Here is a 19,453-nt window from a genome sequence, read left to right as displayed (position 1 = left end):
ATCCCAGCTCACTGCAACCTCCGCCTCCTGAGTTCAAGTGATTCTCCCACCTCAACTTCCCGAGTACTGCTGGGACTACAAGCACGTACCACCACACCAGCTAATTTTTTGTTTGTTTTGTTTTTAAGTAGAGACAGGGGTTCACCATGTGGGCCAGGCTGGTCTCGAACTCCTGGCATCAAGTGATCTACTCCGCTTTGGCCTCCCAAAGTGCTGGGATTACAGGCGTGAACTACCACACCTAGCCAAAATCAGGTTTTCTTAGAACATTCAGTGTCATGGGGAAAGGATCATGATATAATACTTAGAACTGAAAATCTGGATTACCTATTTATGCAGAATGACTCAATTTTTTTTTTTTTTTTTTTTTTTTTAGATGGTCTCTCACTCTGTTGCCCAGGCTGGAGGGCAGTGACAAGATCTTGGCTCACTGCAACCTCTGCCTCCCAGATTCAAGTGGTTCTACCAGCCTCAGCCTCCCAAGAAGGTGGTACTATAGGCGCTAGCCACCACACAGGGCTAATTTTTGTATGTTTAGCAGAGGGGGGGGTTTCGCCATGTTGGTCCAGGCTGGCAGAATGACTCAATTTTATAACACACATTCATACACACACAGAGTAGTCCCCCTTTATGATAGGAAGACCCCCAGTGGATGCCTGAAACTGTGGATAGTATTGAACCCTATATGTACTATATATTTTTTCCTATTACATACTTGCCTATAATAAAGTTTCTTTTATAAATTAGGCACAGTAAGACTAACAGCTAATAATAAAATAGAACAATTCTAACAATATGCCAGCATCACCACTCTAGTGGTTTGGCACCATTATTAAGTAAAAGAAAGGCTACTTGAACACAAACACTGCAGTACACTGCAACAGCAGATCTGATACCAAGAAGTCTACTTAGTAAGTGACTAATGGGCAGGTAGCATCATCACCATAGATAATGGCACAAAAGGATGATTTGCACCCAAGTGGGATGGAGCAAAACAGTGTGCAATTTAAAACTTATCAATTGTTTATTTCTGGAGTTTTCTATTTAGTATGTTCAGACCACAGCTGACCACAGGTAACTGAAACTGTGTAAAGTGAAATCTCAGATAAGAGGGGATTACTGTAAACAACTGAAGGATCAGAAGGAAATACACAAGCATGCTACTAACAATTATCTTCAAGTGGTAGTATTATGAATGATTATTAGTATCATCTTTATACTACTTCATACTTTTCCCAAATTTCTAAAGTGAGTATTAATTTTACTACTTAGAAATTATGGAAAATGGAATGTTGGAATAAAATGTACTTTATTAACAAAAAATAAAACTATCCTCTCTAACCTTGATAGCTATTAAGTCAAACAGTCCATAATTAGTTAAACCTGGAAAGATTATAACTTCAAATATTTAGGCAGGATCTTGTACAGAAAGCAAATAAAGAAGAAAAGTACATCAGTGAGGTCCAACCCTCCTCAATAATACAACAAACTCCCAATATGTGAATTCAGTAGCATTTTCCTAACACCTATTGAAATGATAAAATCTAATTAGAAAATTAGTTATAGCTGATTTGCTTCCCTTACATAAAGTGTGGAAATATTTTATTATTTGGTTTCATTTTGGAGAAGAATTATCACATGAAAATAAAAAATATGAAACAACAGAGGAAAATTTTTTAAAATCAATAGTCCTACTGATAATGACCTCTGTTTACTAGTGATAGTGTACAGATAGCAGAACACCTTTAAGCCTGCAACCACGGTTTATAATTTACTAAATGATTAATGATGCAGATGTGCCTTGCTAAACTGATCGATGTTAATGCAGTAGCAGTGATGTTGCCATAATATACTTGATCAATATAACTTCTCTGAATTAAACACTTTCCTTCACCATAACATCAACAACTAGTTTATTTGTAGTAATTTTGCATTTTTTTTTTTTTTTCTTTTTTGGAGACGGAATCTTGCTCTTGCTCTGTCGCCCAGGCTGGAGTGCAGTGGTGTGATCTCGGCTCACTGCAACCGAGAAAAAAAAAAAAAGTTCCCTGTAAAGTCTTTTGAAAATGAAGGATTATTTTATGGAAAACTAATCACATATATATCCTTAATTTTTATCTTTAAAATTGTATTTGTTTTTCACACATCAGATTTGCTTAAGGCAAGACTTGCCTAATATATAGGTTAGGACATACAGACAACCCAAATTCAAGGGCAAATCGCTTACCTCTGTGTCTCACTTCTCTTTATCTATAAATTGAGGACAATTCCTTCTTATGTGTAAGTGGTTGTTATGAGGGTAAACTGGAATAACATGTTAAACCATTGGATCCAGACACATGGTTCTCAACTTAAGAGTGCATTAGAATCACTAGAGCGGACCCATTCCCAAAGTTTCTGATTCAGCAAGTGAGGCGCAGAGCTCAAGAATCTGCATTTCTAACAAGTTCCCAGGTGATGCTGACCCTCTGGTCGGGAACCACACTTTGAGAATCCCTGATGTAGACCTACATGGGCATGAATCTTGGCTCTGCCACTTAGCTTCTCTGAAACTCAGTTACTCTAACTCTAAAACTAGACATAAAGCTATCTCACAGGCTATGGAATTTAGGAATTACGTAAGTAATGTACAGTGCCTGTTACACAGTGCCTGGTTCATAACATTTATTTAGTAGTAGTAATAGTAGTTGTTACCACTACCACCAACACCAATACCGCCACTAATATTTCTACGAAGTAATGGAACATGTAGAACATTAACAATGCCAAATTGGGTTTTTTTGTGATTTTTAAAATTGTATTTATCACGTACAACATATTTTGAAGTGTATATACATTGTGGAATGGTTTGATCTAGCCAATTAACAAATGTATCACTTCACATAATTATCATTTTTGTGGTCATTGTCGATTTTTTTTTTTTATATGGAGTCTTGCTCTGTCGCCCAGGCTGGAGTACAGTGGCGCAATCTCGGCTTACTGAAATCTTTGCCTCCCAAGTTCAAGCCATCCTCCCACCTCAGCTTCCTGAGTAGCTGGGATTACAGGCACATCACCACCACTCCCAGCTAATTAGCATCAAATTTTTTAATTGCATTAAACTGCATTGTAATTTAGAGTTCCTTTTTATACATTAATTTCTTTTCTTTTTTTTTTTTCTTTTCTTTTTTTTTTTGAGAAAGCATCTCACTCTGTTAACCAGGCAGGGGTGCAATGGCAGCATCTCGGCTCACTGCAACCTCCGCCTCCCAGTTCAAGCAATTCTCCTGCCTTAGCCTCCTGAGTAGCTGGGACTACAGCACGCACCACCATAACTGGCTAATTTTTTATATTTGTAGTAGAGACGGGGTTTCACCATGTTGGCCAGGCTGGTCTCAAACTCCTGGTCTCAAGTGATTCACCCACCTCAGTCTCCCAAAGTGCTGGGATTACAGATGTGAGCCACCATGCCCGGCCTCTTAATTCCTTTTCTGATAGATGTTAATTATAAGCTAGTTGACGAATCTCTACAATATATTTTATAACAACGAAGAGTAAAATGGCTTTAGGTACAATTGTTTGTGTTCAAATTTCAGTTCTGTCTTATATTAGCTATGTGTCGGTGGCGCCCAGTTTTCTAATCAATAAAATAAAAGCACTAATAGTATAACAGTACCTACCTCATAAGGTTGTGAAAACTGCATGAGTTAAAATGTTTATTTTATGGTAGGCACTATTCAGTTAAAACTCATAAAATAAACACTCAATAAATATTAGCCATTATTATTATTATTACCCCAATATATTATCAGTAACATTATGAATGATATATATAAAATCATTAAACAGATACAATTTCATTTGAAGGTAAAATTCAAATAATGTTTTTTTCTAATTATTAATATGAACTAGTCTTCTATTAGATTGAGCTATATGAACTGCTGATATGCAGCTACTTTTCACCTGTAAAAAACAGTAATTTCATATGGTTGAAGCTAATAGCTTTCATCCTAACCTCTCTGATCATTCCTCTGAGCCTGTTAGCAGTTCTACCCTAGTGTGATCCAAGGTTTAATCATCAGCTCTCTTCTCACTCTGATCTTCCAGAAGGATAACACTCACTACTACCATGGCTTTAATCAAAGACTAAAAATCCAAAGGTTTTATCTAGCCCATAGATGCATTTTATTTGGTCTACATAAAAAATTGTTCCTAAAACTGGAGAGTTCACACACACACACACTCAACCCCATTCACGCACACACACACAAAAATAATAATTAAATTTCTGGCTTCTCTTGAAAAAAAAAGGATGAGCTGACAACAATGGGTGAACATTCCAAGCCTACAACTGTCTGGAACTAAGTGGCACCTATCCCTTTTACACAGGGTATGACCTCTCCAACTTGCATCTTTACACAGCCATACTCTTAACTCATTTACAGTTATGCACTGCTTAATGACTGGAATCTGCTCTGAGAAATGTGTCCTGAGAAATACATCATTAGGCAATTTCATCACTGTGCAAACATCAGTACATGAACCTAGATGGTAAAGCCTACTACACACCTAAGCTATAGGGTTTGGCTATCATTCCTAGGCTATAAACCTGCAAGCTTGTCCAATCTGCGGCCCACAGGCTGCATGTGGCACAGGATGGCTTTGAATGCAACCCAATACAAATTCATAAACTTTCTTAAAACATTATGAGGTTTTTTTGTAACTTTCTTTTTTAGCTCATCAGCTATCATTAGTGTATTTTATGTGTGACCCAAGCAATTCTTCTTCCAATGTGGCCCAGGGAAGCCAAAAGATTTGATGCCCTGCCGTAGAGTATGTTACTGGACTCAATACTGAGGGCAACTACAACACAATTTACGGTAAGTATTTGTGTATCTAAACATAGAAAAAGTACAGTAAAAATATGGTATTATAATCTTACAGAACCACCATCATATATGTGGTCCATCGTTGACTTAAATGTCCTTATGCAGCACTTGACTGTACTTACCTGCCTAGCCGTTAGGCATTCATATTTTCAACTGCTAGTTCTACCTACCAGCAGTATGCCGACGACCTCAAATCTCCATTTCCAGCCCAGACTCAGATCCAATTACCATCATCTGTGTGTCCCACAGATACCTTAAACATAAGAGGTCCCTCACCACTACCTCTGATCTCCTATATTCTCTATTTCAGATGCTGACGGTGAGGCACAATGGCTAACACCTGAAATTCCAGCACTTTGGGAGGCTAAGGCAGGAAGATCGCTTGAGCCCAGGAGTTCAAGACCAGTCCTGGCAACACAGTGAGTTATACCTCAGTAAGTTGATTAAACATACATAAATTTTAACTCAAAAAATAACTCACTATTAAAATAAAAATTTTTTATTAAAAAAATAAAAAATTAGTTGGCCATGGTGGTGTAGACTAAATTTTTTAGTACTTCCAGCTACTCTGGAGGCTGAGATGGGAGGATCACTTGAGCCCAGGAAGTCGAGGCTGCAGTTCATGCCACTACACTCCAGCCTGGGTGACAAAGCAAGGCAGAAAGAAAGAGAGGGAGAGAAAGAGAGAGAGAGAGAGATGTTGACAACATCCAACAATAAGCCAAGCCAAGAGCATCACCCTTAGTACCCAAATTCTCTCACCTCCCATTTCCGAGCAATTACCAGTTCCTACAGATTAAAAACTTTTTTAGAGACAAGGCATCACTATATTGCCCAGGCTGGAGTGCAGTGGCTATGCACAGGTATGATCATAGAATGCTACAGTCTTAAACTCCTGGGCTCCAGTGGTCTTCTGGCCTCAGCCTCCTGAATAGCTAGAACTACAGGTGCATACCACTGTGCCCCAGTTCCTACAGATTTTTAAAAATCTCAAATCTAGTCCATTTTCCTCCCTATTACCACTGCTTTAATCTATTTAAGGTCTCATCAACAACCACAGCTATGTTACAATACTATTGATAAACTGCCCATGCTCCAAGCCAAAGACACTGCTCCCACATGTGTGTTAGATCCCATCCTCTCTTGCTTTCTCCACGACATTGATCCAGCAACTCTCTCCTTTCTCTCTTGCATCATCAATTCTTCCCTCTTTACTGAATCACTGCCAACAACATAGAAATGCTATTATTTCTCTTATCCTACAAAAACAAAACAAAAGCTCCCTTGCTCCCATTTCCCCTTCCAGTTACTGCTGTATTTCTCATCTTCCCTTTACATTAAAACTTGAATGCGGCCCGGCGCGGTGGCTCAAGCCTGTAATCCCAGCACTTTGGGAGGCCGAGACGGGCGGATCATGAGGTCAGGAGATCGAGACCATCCTGGCTAACACGGTGAAACCCCGTCTCTACTAAAAATACAAAAAAACTAGCCGGGCGAGGTGGCGGGCGCCTGTAGTCCCAGCTGCTCGGGAGGCTGAGGCAGGAGAATGGCGTAAACCTGGGAGGCGGAGCTTGCAGTGAGCTGAGATCCGGCCACTGCACTCCAGCCTGGGTGACAGAGCGAGACTCCATCTCAAAAAAAACAAACAAACCTTGAATGTATTGTTTCTACTCCTATCTTAAAATCACTCTTCTCAAGGTTACCAATAAACTTCTCATTATTAAATCCTATAATCATTTCTCAATCCTCATCTTCTTTGATCTGTCAGGAGCATTTGACATAGTCGCTGATCCTTCTTTCCTCCTAGAAACACCTTTTCTTGTGGCTTCCAGGGTACCACATTCATTTGATTTTCCTCCTCCTTTTTGGTTGCTTCTTCTCAACCTCTTTCGCCGGTTTTACCTCATCATGCACCCTCTCAATAAATGTTTGAGTGCCCCAGGGCTCGGCAGTTGGACCTCTTTTCTCTCAACATTTATTCCCAAATTCTTGTGGCTTTAAATACCATCTACGTGCCAATGACTCGTAACTCTATTTCTGCAGCCCACACTTTTCCACTGAACTCCAACTGCCTACTTGACATCTCCATTTGCCTATTTGGTGGACATTTAAAACTTGTTTAGTAAACATGTCCAAAGCTAAGCTCCGATGCCCACATTTCCCTCGCCCTCCCAAAACTAGTTCCTCCTGCGATCTTCCATTTCAGTTAATGGCAACTCCATTTTTTTACTCGACCTAGACTTGTCTTTCTGTCATATGCTACAGCTAAACCTTCAGAATAAATATACTATCATACAACAGAGTATTACTTAGCAACATAAAAGGAACTATTAATATATGCAACAACATAGATGAATCTTAAAAACATTATGCTGACCTAAAATAAAGCCAGAGAAGAAAGTACATACTGTATGATTCCATTTATGTGAAATTCTCCAAACAAAACACCTATTCCACAATGAGAGAAAGCAGATAAGTGGTTGCCTGGGGCCAGGGGCTGGGGCTGGGGACTGACTGACAGGAGCATAAAGGAATGATGGAATCTATATCTTGAGTGTGGTGGTAGTTATGAGTAAATAAACTGATTAAACTGCATAACTATATATTGTGTACATTTTACACCTCAATATATGGTGTAATTACACCTCAATAAAGGTGATTAAACATACACACAATTCGACCACTTCTCACTATCTCCCCATCTCCACTGCTACCATGTGGGAGCCACTACCACCTCTCTTCTGGTTTACAACAGCCTCCTACTGCAGAAATAGTTTCCCTACTTCTGTCCTTGCCCCTCTGAATTTTACTCCTAACACAGTGGCCAGAGCCATCCTGTTAAAACATAAATCACACCATGTCACTCCTCTGCTCAAAACCTTCTAATGGCCTTTTATCTTAGTCAAATTCAATGCCCTTATAAAGGTCTCATATGGTTGGACTTCCTGTGTCCTCTCAGATTTCATTCCCCATTACTCTCCCCGCATGGTTACCTGCACTCCAACCAGAGCTGGCCTCCAGCTGCTCTTCAAATATATGACTATAAACTAGAAAAAGAAAAACAAAACAAAGTATGTGACAGTGTTGTGGAGGGAGGCAGGGTGGGTACGTCATTCCAGGCAGAGAAACGACTATTCACCCCACCTCCCCCACCAACATAGCCATATACTTTGTTCCCTCACTTTCTTCAGCTCTTCACTAAAAGGCACCATCTCAGTGAGTCTTTCCCTAGCTACCCTATTTAAAATTTCAACACCTCCCCTCTCTCCACAATCTCACTTCTATTTAATTTTCTCCTTTCCTATTTTATTTTTTTCTCCCCAGGACTTATCACTCTCATTTACTTATATTTTACTAACTTATTGTGTTGATCGTATTGATTACCTTTCTCCTTTCCTGGAATGGATGACCCAAAGGGCAAGGAGTTTTATCTGTTTTGTATGCCACTGTATCCCCAGAATAATGTCTAAAATAGATGTTGAATGAATAAATGAATGTATCCGAACAAACTCTAGCTTTCCCTTTAATAGTTGACAGTAGAATTTGTTTTATAAATGCATCAACTGATATTTCATTTGCTTAAAAAAAAAAAAACTAGTGTATTCAACGAAAACTTCAGCACATTTAAACATATGTTCATGTATATAGCTAAAATTTGCTTTCAATTCTAATCAAGAATTTAAGATCTCTCAGGCATTGATAACTTTTTATCAAATTTGCAGGGATTTTATGATAAAGGACCTATGAATGTGAAATAGCTCTCATTAACAACAACAACAACAAAAATACAGTCTTACCAAATTCTTTGCAAAACCCAGATCTCACGCTAAGACTCCCATAACTACTACAATAGAAAATAAACTAATTATTCTGGCAGTTTCAGAACTATGAATCAATTTTTAAAATGTGCATAACTCTTATCATTTAAATCCTTCCTTAGGAAAATTCCTTGTTTTATAAGCCAAATAAGTATGAGAGTGCCAATGGGGACATAAATAATTTAAAAGTAAATCAGAAGGTAGAGATGCAGCTTCTGAGGATCCAAAGGAGGTGTCTCCTTCTTAGTAACTGCAGAGAAGAGAATTCCATACTGCAGCCTTACCTGCACCCAGCAGCTCTTTCTTGAAATGCATTAAAATATTCAACTGTATTCAAGTAAAGAGTTCCAGAGTGTAGGAATTATCTGCTTTGATTTATAAGCATTACATATTTAACCTAAAAATAAAAACTCTGGACTTTCATAATAGGATTTAAAATGTTTTATAAAGTTAAATATAGTAGAGAATTTCAGGACAGCATCATTATTAAAGCAGCTCTGAATAAATAATATCATCAAACACAGTAAATACTTTAAGGATATGTGGAAGAAGCATTAGAGATATCACTATTGAGTACACTGGTTTATGTTTGTTGGATATAATTTGCATCTTTCATTACTATCTGTCAATTTCTGAAACAAGACAATGAAGAAAAATAACTGCAATTCACTATCCTAGCACAAAAAGACAACAGCTGCCTAAACACCTCATATAACATATCTGGCCTCTGTTAGACTTCATAACCAAAACATTTTTAAGCAGTAAATGTATTTAATATTTACTTATCTTGGCATACCTAGCATCTCTAACAGTGTACTGCTACTTGTAGTTGAGAGAAAGTGCTAACCTCTCCAAATCTTTTCATTTCTAAGTTTCTTGGACTGCTCTAAACATAAAAGAGAGATTACTCTGGAAAGGCAAAATAACAAAACCATTAATACTAAAACTAATAGTCACTCCTAACAGACAAGAGGTACTTTAGGACAGGATCATTAAAATGGACTTTTATTTGCTGGTTTAGAGTTTTCAAAGCAAGATGAAATGAGAATGATCATACAGTACCTTACCCTTTCTACCGGTGAACCATAGCATGCAATGCCGAAACACAGCAGTGGCAGATGGCATTTGACTATAAAAAGGATAATAGAGAAATGATGGCTGGCAGACAAAACACAGAAATACAGATGAAATGAATGCAAACTTGTAATTCTTGAAGCAGAGCAAAACCTTTAAGCCAAAGGTTGCCACTAAGCTTCAATTTAATTTATATTTTGTGTTTTACACAGACAAACACTGCAACCTTCACAATCAGTCTTTAGACTCTTCATGCAGAAGCAGAACCATACTCCTTGATAAAGAAGATCAGCAACCTTCTGTAAACACAAGCCAGCAGCAGCAGCAGCCCATTACTCTCTCCCTTCACTGATTTTTATCCTTTAAAATTTTTCATCTCCAACTGCAGCCAGATCCACAGTCGTTTCAAATCGATCTATATCCACTGCAGATACAAATCCCTGCCTAACCTGCAGTACCACTTCATCCAGGATGTTCCTATGCACTCGTTCATGCAGGATCAGTTGCAAAACCATTCAAGTCATCCAGCAAACAACCCAAAAGAGAAGAAAAGAAGCAGATGGGACTATGAAGAGAAAGAATCTCTTCTTTCAGCTCACCCTGGAAATGGAAGGTTTTCTGATCAACAGTTATTGTGAAGGTGCTGTCGTCCTCATCGTCTATACCAATCACAGCTCCCTGTGAAACAAAGAGCAAAATCCCAATAAGGCAAACAATGACATCAGCAATATTCACTACTGCTACAGCCCTGGAATACTCAATGCACCAACGGCACTGGAAGCAGGCTAGACACAGAAAAGAGGATCTGAGACTCTAGTTTTGCTTAAAGAGAAAGAACTAAAGAGAGGAGCTGGCAGGACACTCTAGTACCATACATAGGTACACTCTATGCCTTCCTGACGGGCATAGATGTGCTGGGAGGGGGAGGGGACAAACACAGAAGCTGAATCTAGAATCTGTGTTTAAGAGCCAGCCACTGAGCCTTTCTGAACTTCAGAATGCTCTCTAAAAAGGGAGTCAAAAACCTACACCTCACCAGGTTGTTGTAAGGCTGAAAGAAGGCAGGTGCTCTTCATCAGGCTGCTTCTGCGACAGTATATACTTGTTAGTGTAGAAATGCCAGGTGACATTTGCTTCAAAACACTGTCCCAACCCTTCTTCCAGGTGCTCCCATAACCACTTGTACATTGCCCTGCAAGAGCATTTTTCACAGTATACTGTGATTATCTGTTCATATGTCAGCGTCTTCCTACTGAACCACTATGAGATCTTAGAAATCAAGGACTATTTCATTTGATACATGGCACTTAAGTACATACTTAGTATATGTTTCTAAATAAGAGCACGAACAACTCTCCAAACTGGGGGTGGGCAGGCACACACAATGGGGAACTGAATTTATAGTCTGTTTTGGGAAGGCGGACTGGGTAGGTTTTCACCCTTTTAAAAAATATTTTTTATTATTATTTTTTGAGACAGTCTCACCCTGTTGCCCAGGCTGTCACCCAGGCTGGAGTGCAGTGGCACGATCTCAGCTCACTGCAACCTCCACCTCCCAGGTTCAAGCGATTCTTCTGCCTCAGCCTCCCAAGTAGCTGGGATTACAGGCATGTGCCACCACACCTGGCTAATTTTTGTATTTTTAGTAGAGACGGGGTTTCATCTTGTTGGCCAGGCTGGTCTTGAACTCCTGACCTCAAGTGATCTGCCTGCCTCAGTCTCCCAAAGTGCTGGAATTACAGGAGTGCCCCACCACACCTGGCCCCCTTTTCTTAATATTCAACTATATGCATTCTGTGAAGACAACAGGAATTAAAGGAAGAGACAGAAAACTAAGCTAAATAGGGAATCTACTTGTCAATGTCCTTAAGAAATAAGCATCTTAGGTATTCCAGAGAGAAAGACTAGAGAACACAGAATAGGTCAAATGTCTCAGGTTGGTGATAAGAGAAGCAGTATGCCGTGGATAAAACCACAGACCTTGACAATGGGAGCTGAAATGACTCAAGGTGACAAAATACCTAATCCCATGAAAAAAGGCTACATAGGGGGACTATTCCTATACCAGGAATATTAGGGAATAGGATCAAACATTTATTCATTTCTTGCCCTGAAGCTATCTGGATGAACCCCAACTCTATCCAAATTCTATCTACTTGAATTACTTTACTTATTCCTCAGTGTCAGATGGGGTACGAAATTTTATCTCCATTTTCAAATATGGAAAGCGTCTCCAGAGAGTATAATGACTTGCCCAAGGTCACACAAAGAGTTAACAGCAGATCCAGTACCAGATCACCATTGGCATGGTACCTAGCTATTCCATGACAGCAAATACAGACATACTTCAGTGGGTAAGCACATGCAGAAACAGCTCATTCTGGTTAACGTAATTTGTGGTTAACTGAGTTAACCTTCTAACTTGTGATGTATCAAATATTTCCTGAGTCATAACTAAATACCAAAATATATGCTATATACAGCTCTGGAATATATGCCTTCAAGGCACTTATATCCAATACAGGAAATAAAACACACAAAGAGGTGACTATAATACAAGGCGAAAAGTTATCTCTATCTGGATGAACCTTGAAAACAGTATGCTAAGTGAAAGAAGCTAGTCACTAAGGATCACATGTTACATGATTCTACTTACAAAAAAAAGTCCAGAATAGGCAAATTCATAGACTGAAAGTAGATTAGTGGTTGTTTAGTGCTGGGAGGGTTGGGGTGAAATGGGGAATGGCTGCTAACGGGTATACCAGGTTTTTTACAAGGGGATGACAACATTCTAAAATTGACTACGATGATGGTTGAACAACTCTGTGAATATACTAAAAACATAAATTGTATACTCCAAGTGGATAAATTGCATAGTATGTGTATTATATCTCAACAAAGCTGTTGCAACTCACTCCACTCTCAAATGCCTATTCTTTCTTTTGAGTTCCTTAATTAAGAACCCAAATGTAAGCTCACCAAGTCTCCTAGTCAACTCCGGTAGAAACCTCCAGGTCTGCACAACTAGGTTGTGCTCATTCTACCTCTCAACTCTGAAGCATCAACTCGTCTCCATCCTCTCTGCTACTTCTGTAATTCAGGCTTTCATTGTTTCTTGTTTGATAACAATCTGCCTGCCTTCAGTCTGGACACTTTACAGTTAGTTCACAGTCCTTGCTACTGCTGGAGTAGTAGTTCTAAAGCACAGACTCTTATTGGAGACTCACATGTTTAAAACCTTCCTTGGCTCTCTACGAACTAACAGATAAAGTCACCATTACTTCATAATGTCATTCAAGGATGTTCAAAATCTGGCCGAACCAACATTTCCACTATCGTCACCCAGCTTCCTTCTGCCCCACCTCACAGAGACACCATACGAATTCAGCTTCAACATTTCTTCCACACACCTCACTCATGGAAAGAGTTCAGTGCAACAGCTGGCAGCATTAACTATTCACTGTAGTTTAGTGCTCTGTGATGACAAGATCGACGGCAGTGTTATTCAACAGAACTTTCTGCAGTGATTAAAATGTTCTGTATTTGTGCTGTTCAGTTTAATAGTCACTAGCCACAAGTGGCTGTTGAACATCTGAAATATGACTAGCATGACTGAGGAACTTATTTAAAATTTTTAAATTTTAACATAATTATTTTAATATTTAAAATTTTTAAAAACATCAAGCAATTTCACTTTTTAAGGTCACTCCTCAAGCTCTATTTCTCACTATTTGTTAAACAAAAGCAAAATCCCACATCTCCCTCTAGCTACCACCTCCCCTCACATTGCTTTCAGAGAGGAGCTTTTTGAAAATTGGCTGTACCTTGACCTTTCATCCACTCCTGCAAGCCGGCTTCCTTCCTCTCACTGCACCAAACTTCTCTCTCACAGATCTCCAATGACCACATTACTACTCTAGTTTTGTTGTACAGAACTTCTCTGGAGGCCAGGCGCAGTGGCTCATGCCTGTAATCCTAGCACTTTGAGAGGCCGAGGAGGGCGGATCACCTGAGGTCAGGGGTTCAAGACCAGCCTGGTCAATATGTTGAAACCCTGTGTCTACTAAAAATACAAAAATTAGCCGGGCATGGTGGCGCATGCCTGTAATCCCAGCTACTCAGGAGGCTGAGGCAGGAGAATTGCTTCAAGGCAGAGATTGCAGTGAGCCAAGATCACACTACTGCACTCCAGCCTGGGTGACAGAGCGAGACTCTTAAAATAAATAAATAAATAAATACAAAACATTTCTCTGGAGCACCTGTTGCCCTGTTGCTGCTACAGAACCATTTCTCTCTGCGTACTTTAGATAGTCTATATGGAAGAAAACATTACTTTCTGGGCCTTTGCACTTTCCCCTCTCTAACCGAAGGCTCTTTGAAGACTCGAACCTAGCTAAGTCTCCTACTCCAATCAGGTCTTGTCATGATCCTGAGCATTATTCAATGTATATATGCACAACTGATCTGATGTTCTGGTCTCTCAGTTTCTTGATTTGTTGAATGACTCAAATGAACTACATTGCTATTGTCCGTCAGTCATTTCCTATGACAAAAACCCTACACTCACACTGTCCAATATAACAGCCATTGGCCACATACTGGGTATTTAAGTTCTAATTAAAGTTAAGCAAAAATTTAAAATAAGTCCCTCAGGCTGGGTGCAGTGGCTCGCGCCTGTAATCCCACCACTTTGGGAGGCCAAGGCTGGCAGATCACCTGAGGTCGGGAGTTCAAGACCAGTCTGACCAACATGGAGAAACCCCATCTCTACTAAAAACACAAAATTAGTTGGGCATGGTGGCGCATGCCTATAATCCCAGCTACTCGGGAGACTGAAGCAGGAGAATCGCTTGAACCCAGGAGTTGGAGGTTGCTGTGAACTGAGACTGCGCCACTGCACTCCAGCCTGGGAAACAAGAGCGAAACTCTCTCTCAAAAATAAATAAATAAATAAAATAAGTCCCTCAGTCACACTAGTCATATTTCAAATGTTCAACAGCCACTTGTGGCTGACTGTGAAACTGAACAGCACAAATACAGAACATTTTAATCACTGCAGAAAGTTCTGTTGGATAACACTGCCGTGAATCTTATCATCACAGAGCACTAAACCACAGTAATGCTGCCAGCTATTGAACTGAACTCATTTTCATGAGTAAAGCATTATACTAAGCATTTTACACATACTATCTCACCTGAAAATAACACTACACTGAAATGTAACATATATACAAATCATAAGTGTACAAGCTCAATGAACAGAAGAGCTCCCCTTGTAACACTTCCTAATCATTAACCCAACCCTCCATTCCAAAGATAAATACTATCCTTAGCTCTAATATATTAAATTAGTTTAGTCTTTGAATTTATTTATTTATTTATTTATTTTTGAGACAGAGTCTCACTCTGTCGCCAAGGTTGGACTGCAGTGGCGTGATCTCAGCTCACTGCAACCTCCGCCTCCACTCAAGTGATATTTGTGCCTCAGCTTCCCGAGTAACTGGGATTACAGGCATGCACCACCACACACCCAGCTAATTTTTGTATTTTTAGTAGAGACAGCGTTCACCATGTTGACCAAGCTGGTCTCAAACTCCTGGCCTCAAGTGATCCAGCCTCTCAAAGTGCTGAGATTACAGGTGTGAGTCATCATGCCTGGCCCTGTCTTTGAATTTTATGCAAATGGACTCATACCACTTATTTTTCTTTGTGTCTGGCTTCTTTCATGCACCATGTTTGTAAGATTCATCCATACTGTTGTATGAAACAGTAGTTTGTTCATTTTTATTGCTATATATATCATTCCTCTTATAGATCCACAATGATCAATTCCATTGTGGATGGACATTTATGTTCTTTTCAGTTTTATATTATTAGAATAAAGCTCCTATGAATATTCTTATTCATATCTGTTGTTATACATATATTTATATTAAATACAGATCTAGGAGAGTAAATTTCCTTGGTCACAGGATACGCATATATCAGTTTTAGGAGATACTATCAAACGGTCCTCAAAAGTGATTGTGTCAACTATACTCCCATCAGCAGTATACGACAGTTTCAACTGTTCCACTAACTTCACTAACACTTTTTCACCTTAGTTATTCTCGGCAAGTAAGCAGTGACATTTCGTACTGGTTTTAATTTCCACTTCCCTAGTAACTGACAAGGTTAAGTATCCTTTCATGGTTTTTGACCATTTGAATATCCTCTTTTGTGAAATAGTTTGTTTCTTCTCCATTGACAAGACTGGACTATCTTTTTCTCATTACTTGTAGTTCTTTCTATATCATGGGTATGAGCCCTTCAATGGTTATAAATTAAGCAAGTATCTACTTCTACTCTGTTGCCTGCTTTTGCACTCACATAATGATATCTTTTGATGAAGAATTCTAAACTTTAAAGTAGTACCATGTATTGACTTTCCATTTTATAGTTCTGCTTTCTACATCTCCTTTAAGAAGTCTTTCCCAGTCCCAAGGCTATGAAAATATTCTCCTACATTATCTTCTGGAAGGCTTTACATTTGGATATCAGGTAGAGTAAATCCTCCAATTTAAAAAAAATTTTTTAAATAAATAAACATCATCAACACAGTCATAGCCAGCCATCCCCAAAGGGGCAGATGAAAGCAAATCACCATTTCTACTGGGTTCTGTATGCTGGCTGAGAAGGCAGGAATCAGGAATGGATATTCTTGGCTCTTTATAAATTTTTAGTCAGCCACACACATTATACACACACACACACACACACACACACACACACACACACACACACACATGCCAGCATAATGACTCAAATGACTGGAAATAAACTGGGATTTGCCAGTCTAAATAAATAGACTGCCATTTATTTAGGCATTTTTTAATTTCAATAATGTTTATCATTTCCTGAGTAGAGGTCTCACTCATCTTTTGTTAATATTTATTCCTAAAAATTTGATGCCTTTTGATGCTATTATAAATGTTCTCCATTTCAAAAAATTCATGTTCTCATTGCTAGTTGTCAGTATACAGAAATATCATCGATTTTTATATAGTAACTTTGTATCCGGTTATCTTGCTAGATTCAATTCTCAATTATAATAGCTATATCTATAGATTCTTTTGGATTTTCCATATGCTCAATTGAGTTGCTGTGAATAATAGTCTTATTACTTCTACTCCAAGCCTTATACCTTATATGTCTTTTATTGCTTTATTCATTGGCTAGGACTCCCAACAACAAAAGCAGTCATTGGGTAAAAATTCTAAACCTTCCTGCTATGCCCTCCCACCTGAAGACTCACTTGCATCTAAACCCAGCGTGCTTCCTTTCCACTTATCATAATGAAAAAGGCATCCATTCTTCTATCTAAAACCCAGTCCTTCCACACTCATGCCCCATATCCCTGCCAATTTTCAATTTCTGTCTCTCTCTTCCTGGTCTCTATTTCTCTTCTCTGTCTCTCTCTCTCTCTTTCTCTCTTTTTCCCAACTGCATTTACACATACTCAAGACTCAAGTCTTTACACTCTTTAGCAGCAGCCCTTTTCAATTCCATGTCTTCATCTAGCAATTGGCTAGCCTCTCTCATTCCCTTTTAGTCAAGATTATTCAGCTGTCCAATCCTTAGTTTATAATTTATTTTAATCTTCCATTCCTTGAAGGATACGTTACACATCAAGGTGACCTTCACACAAGGTGACCATACGACTTGGTTTGCCTGGAACAATCCTGGATTATTCCTGTTGTCCTGACTCAATAATGAATAGATCCCCCTTTCATTCTCAAGCACTTCTGGCTTAAGGGATGTGGTCACTTTCCGCCACAGCCTAGCCTACAAGGCCCTTAGTGATTTGCTGGATGCCTACCTCTCTATTCTACACTTAAATAGCTTAAGGTTTACCAATTGCCCCAAGTTCTCTCCTACCACCATTTTTTGCACATGTTCCCTCTGCCTGAGACATCCTTCCTCTCCCTTTATCTGGGTCTAGAGTACTTTTTTGTTTATATCTGGTAGAGCAAAAATCCCTTTGATAATATATATATGAAATGGTGTTCTGTTGTTAAGAAAAGTTATTTGTTATACTAACCCACAAAAATACCAATGTTTTTCTTTCAACTCCACTTTTATGACTCCCATTACGCCAACATAATAAACATATATATCTTTCAGTGACCTCTCATGATTTTTTTCTGAAGGTTTCAGAAGGTCAACTTCTTAAAGTTCTATCAGTACTTGAGGTCACCAAAGTGCCTGTTGCTCCAGGGTCACACTATCAAGGCACCAAACAGAAACTAGAGCTACACAATCTTGTCCTACTGGATGAATATGCTGACTTTCCCTCTTTTCCTTTTTTTTTTTCTATACACACAGACATACTTCAGACATGAATCATCATTCTGATGCCAAAGACAGAAAGATAGTTTTGCTCTCATGGCTTGAGAGGGAAAAAAAGGAAAGAAACAGAATTCTGGCTATTTTGGGGCCAATCTCCCTTCGCAAAAAGAAGAGAAAAGTAGGCTGGTGAATTGGTTCCAAAGATAATTAAAAAGAATGATGACTCCTCTGGGACACAGATTGCTCACAGGCTCCTAAAAGGAATGTAGACAGTGCTAAGAATACACAGCATAGCTACTCCCATTGTAACTCCACAACCACATACTTTTCATCACTGCTTAAATGACACTGGAAGTCTACTTGCATTCACATGGTGCAATTAAATATGGTCCCTGAGATTTAGGCAGAACAGGTCATTACTCTTTTTTAGAGATTAAGAAACTGGGACTCAAGTTTTAAAAAAAATTTTTTTAAGTTTGCCAAAGGTCCAACAACTAAAATGGAGAAGAATTCTAGGTCTTGCAAACCCTGATTTAAAGCCTGTTCTTAACAGGACACGGTGACAGTAAACAATATTCACTAATTACTTCAACAAACTTACTAAATACCTATTCTGGACCAAGAACAGTAACAGCCAGGGGATACAAAACATGTCTATGCCCCGGAGGAACATATGGTCTAGAGAGGAGTGAGAGAATCAATAATATAGCAGGGAGCAGAATGGCTTGAGGTTCAACCTGCTCACTAAAGAAGACGCTGCATGGAGGACCTACTTTAGCATCATTCATTCATTGATTCAACAAGTATTTATTGAATTTTTAGGCACTGTCCTAGGTGCCAGTAACAGATTGGTAAACAATTTGCTTTGCTTTTGCATTCAACATTTTACCTTCTTGTTCCCCCTTACATGAATTGAAAGTATGTAACTTGTCTACATTTTGAGTATTCTTTTGTCTTTTTTACCGATTTGTATGCATTTGGGGGGATTTTTTTGGTCTTCTTTATTAATATGCAGGAGTTATTTATATGTACACGGAATATTAATCCTTTGCCAATTGATGTAAGTATTTTCTCTTCTGTCCATGAGCTGTCTTTTCCCTTTTACTGTGGTATCTTTTTTTGTTCAAAGGTTTTAAATTTTGAATGTTGTCAAATCCACAAATATTTGCCATTGTGGTTTATGCTTTCTGCTCTATCTCGACATCATAAAGATATCACCTATGCTTTTTTTCTAAGTTTAAAATTTCATCTTATACCTCTTATACATCTGAAATTGGTTTTTGTGTATCACATTGGGTAAAGAGTAATATTCTTTTTTTCATATGGACACCCAATTGATCCAGCTTCATTTACAAAGTGATAATG

The 19,453-nt window shown here is 38.8% G+C and overlaps 1 protein-coding gene across 8 annotated transcripts in view; it reads right to left on the bottom strand.

Moving 5' to 3' along the window:
- The window catches only part of OSBPL9 (oxysterol binding protein like 9), a 185,279-nt gene that overhangs the window by 102,672 nt on the left and 63,154 nt on the right, over positions 1-19,453 (bottom strand). For 6 of the 8 annotated variants that reach the window (XM_025355157.1, XM_025355132.1, XM_025355140.1 and 3 more), the window contains one exon: positions 10,360-10,438. The exons of the other annotated variants lie outside the window; for them this stretch is intronic. In XM_025355157.1, coding sequence (XP_025210942.1) covers positions 10,360-10,438 — 79 coding nt within the window. The remainder of the gene's footprint in view (positions 1-10,359; positions 10,439-19,453) is intronic. 8 annotated transcript variants of the gene reach the window in all.

The sequence above is a fragment of the Theropithecus gelada genome, chromosome 1, assembly GCF_003255815.1.
Source record: "Theropithecus gelada isolate Dixy chromosome 1, Tgel_1.0, whole genome shotgun sequence".
Classification (NCBI taxonomy): domain Eukaryota; kingdom Metazoa; phylum Chordata; class Mammalia; order Primates; family Cercopithecidae; genus Theropithecus; species Theropithecus gelada.
Note: the sequence above shows the minus strand (reverse complement) of the source record. Positions and strands in the feature narration are given on the sequence as shown.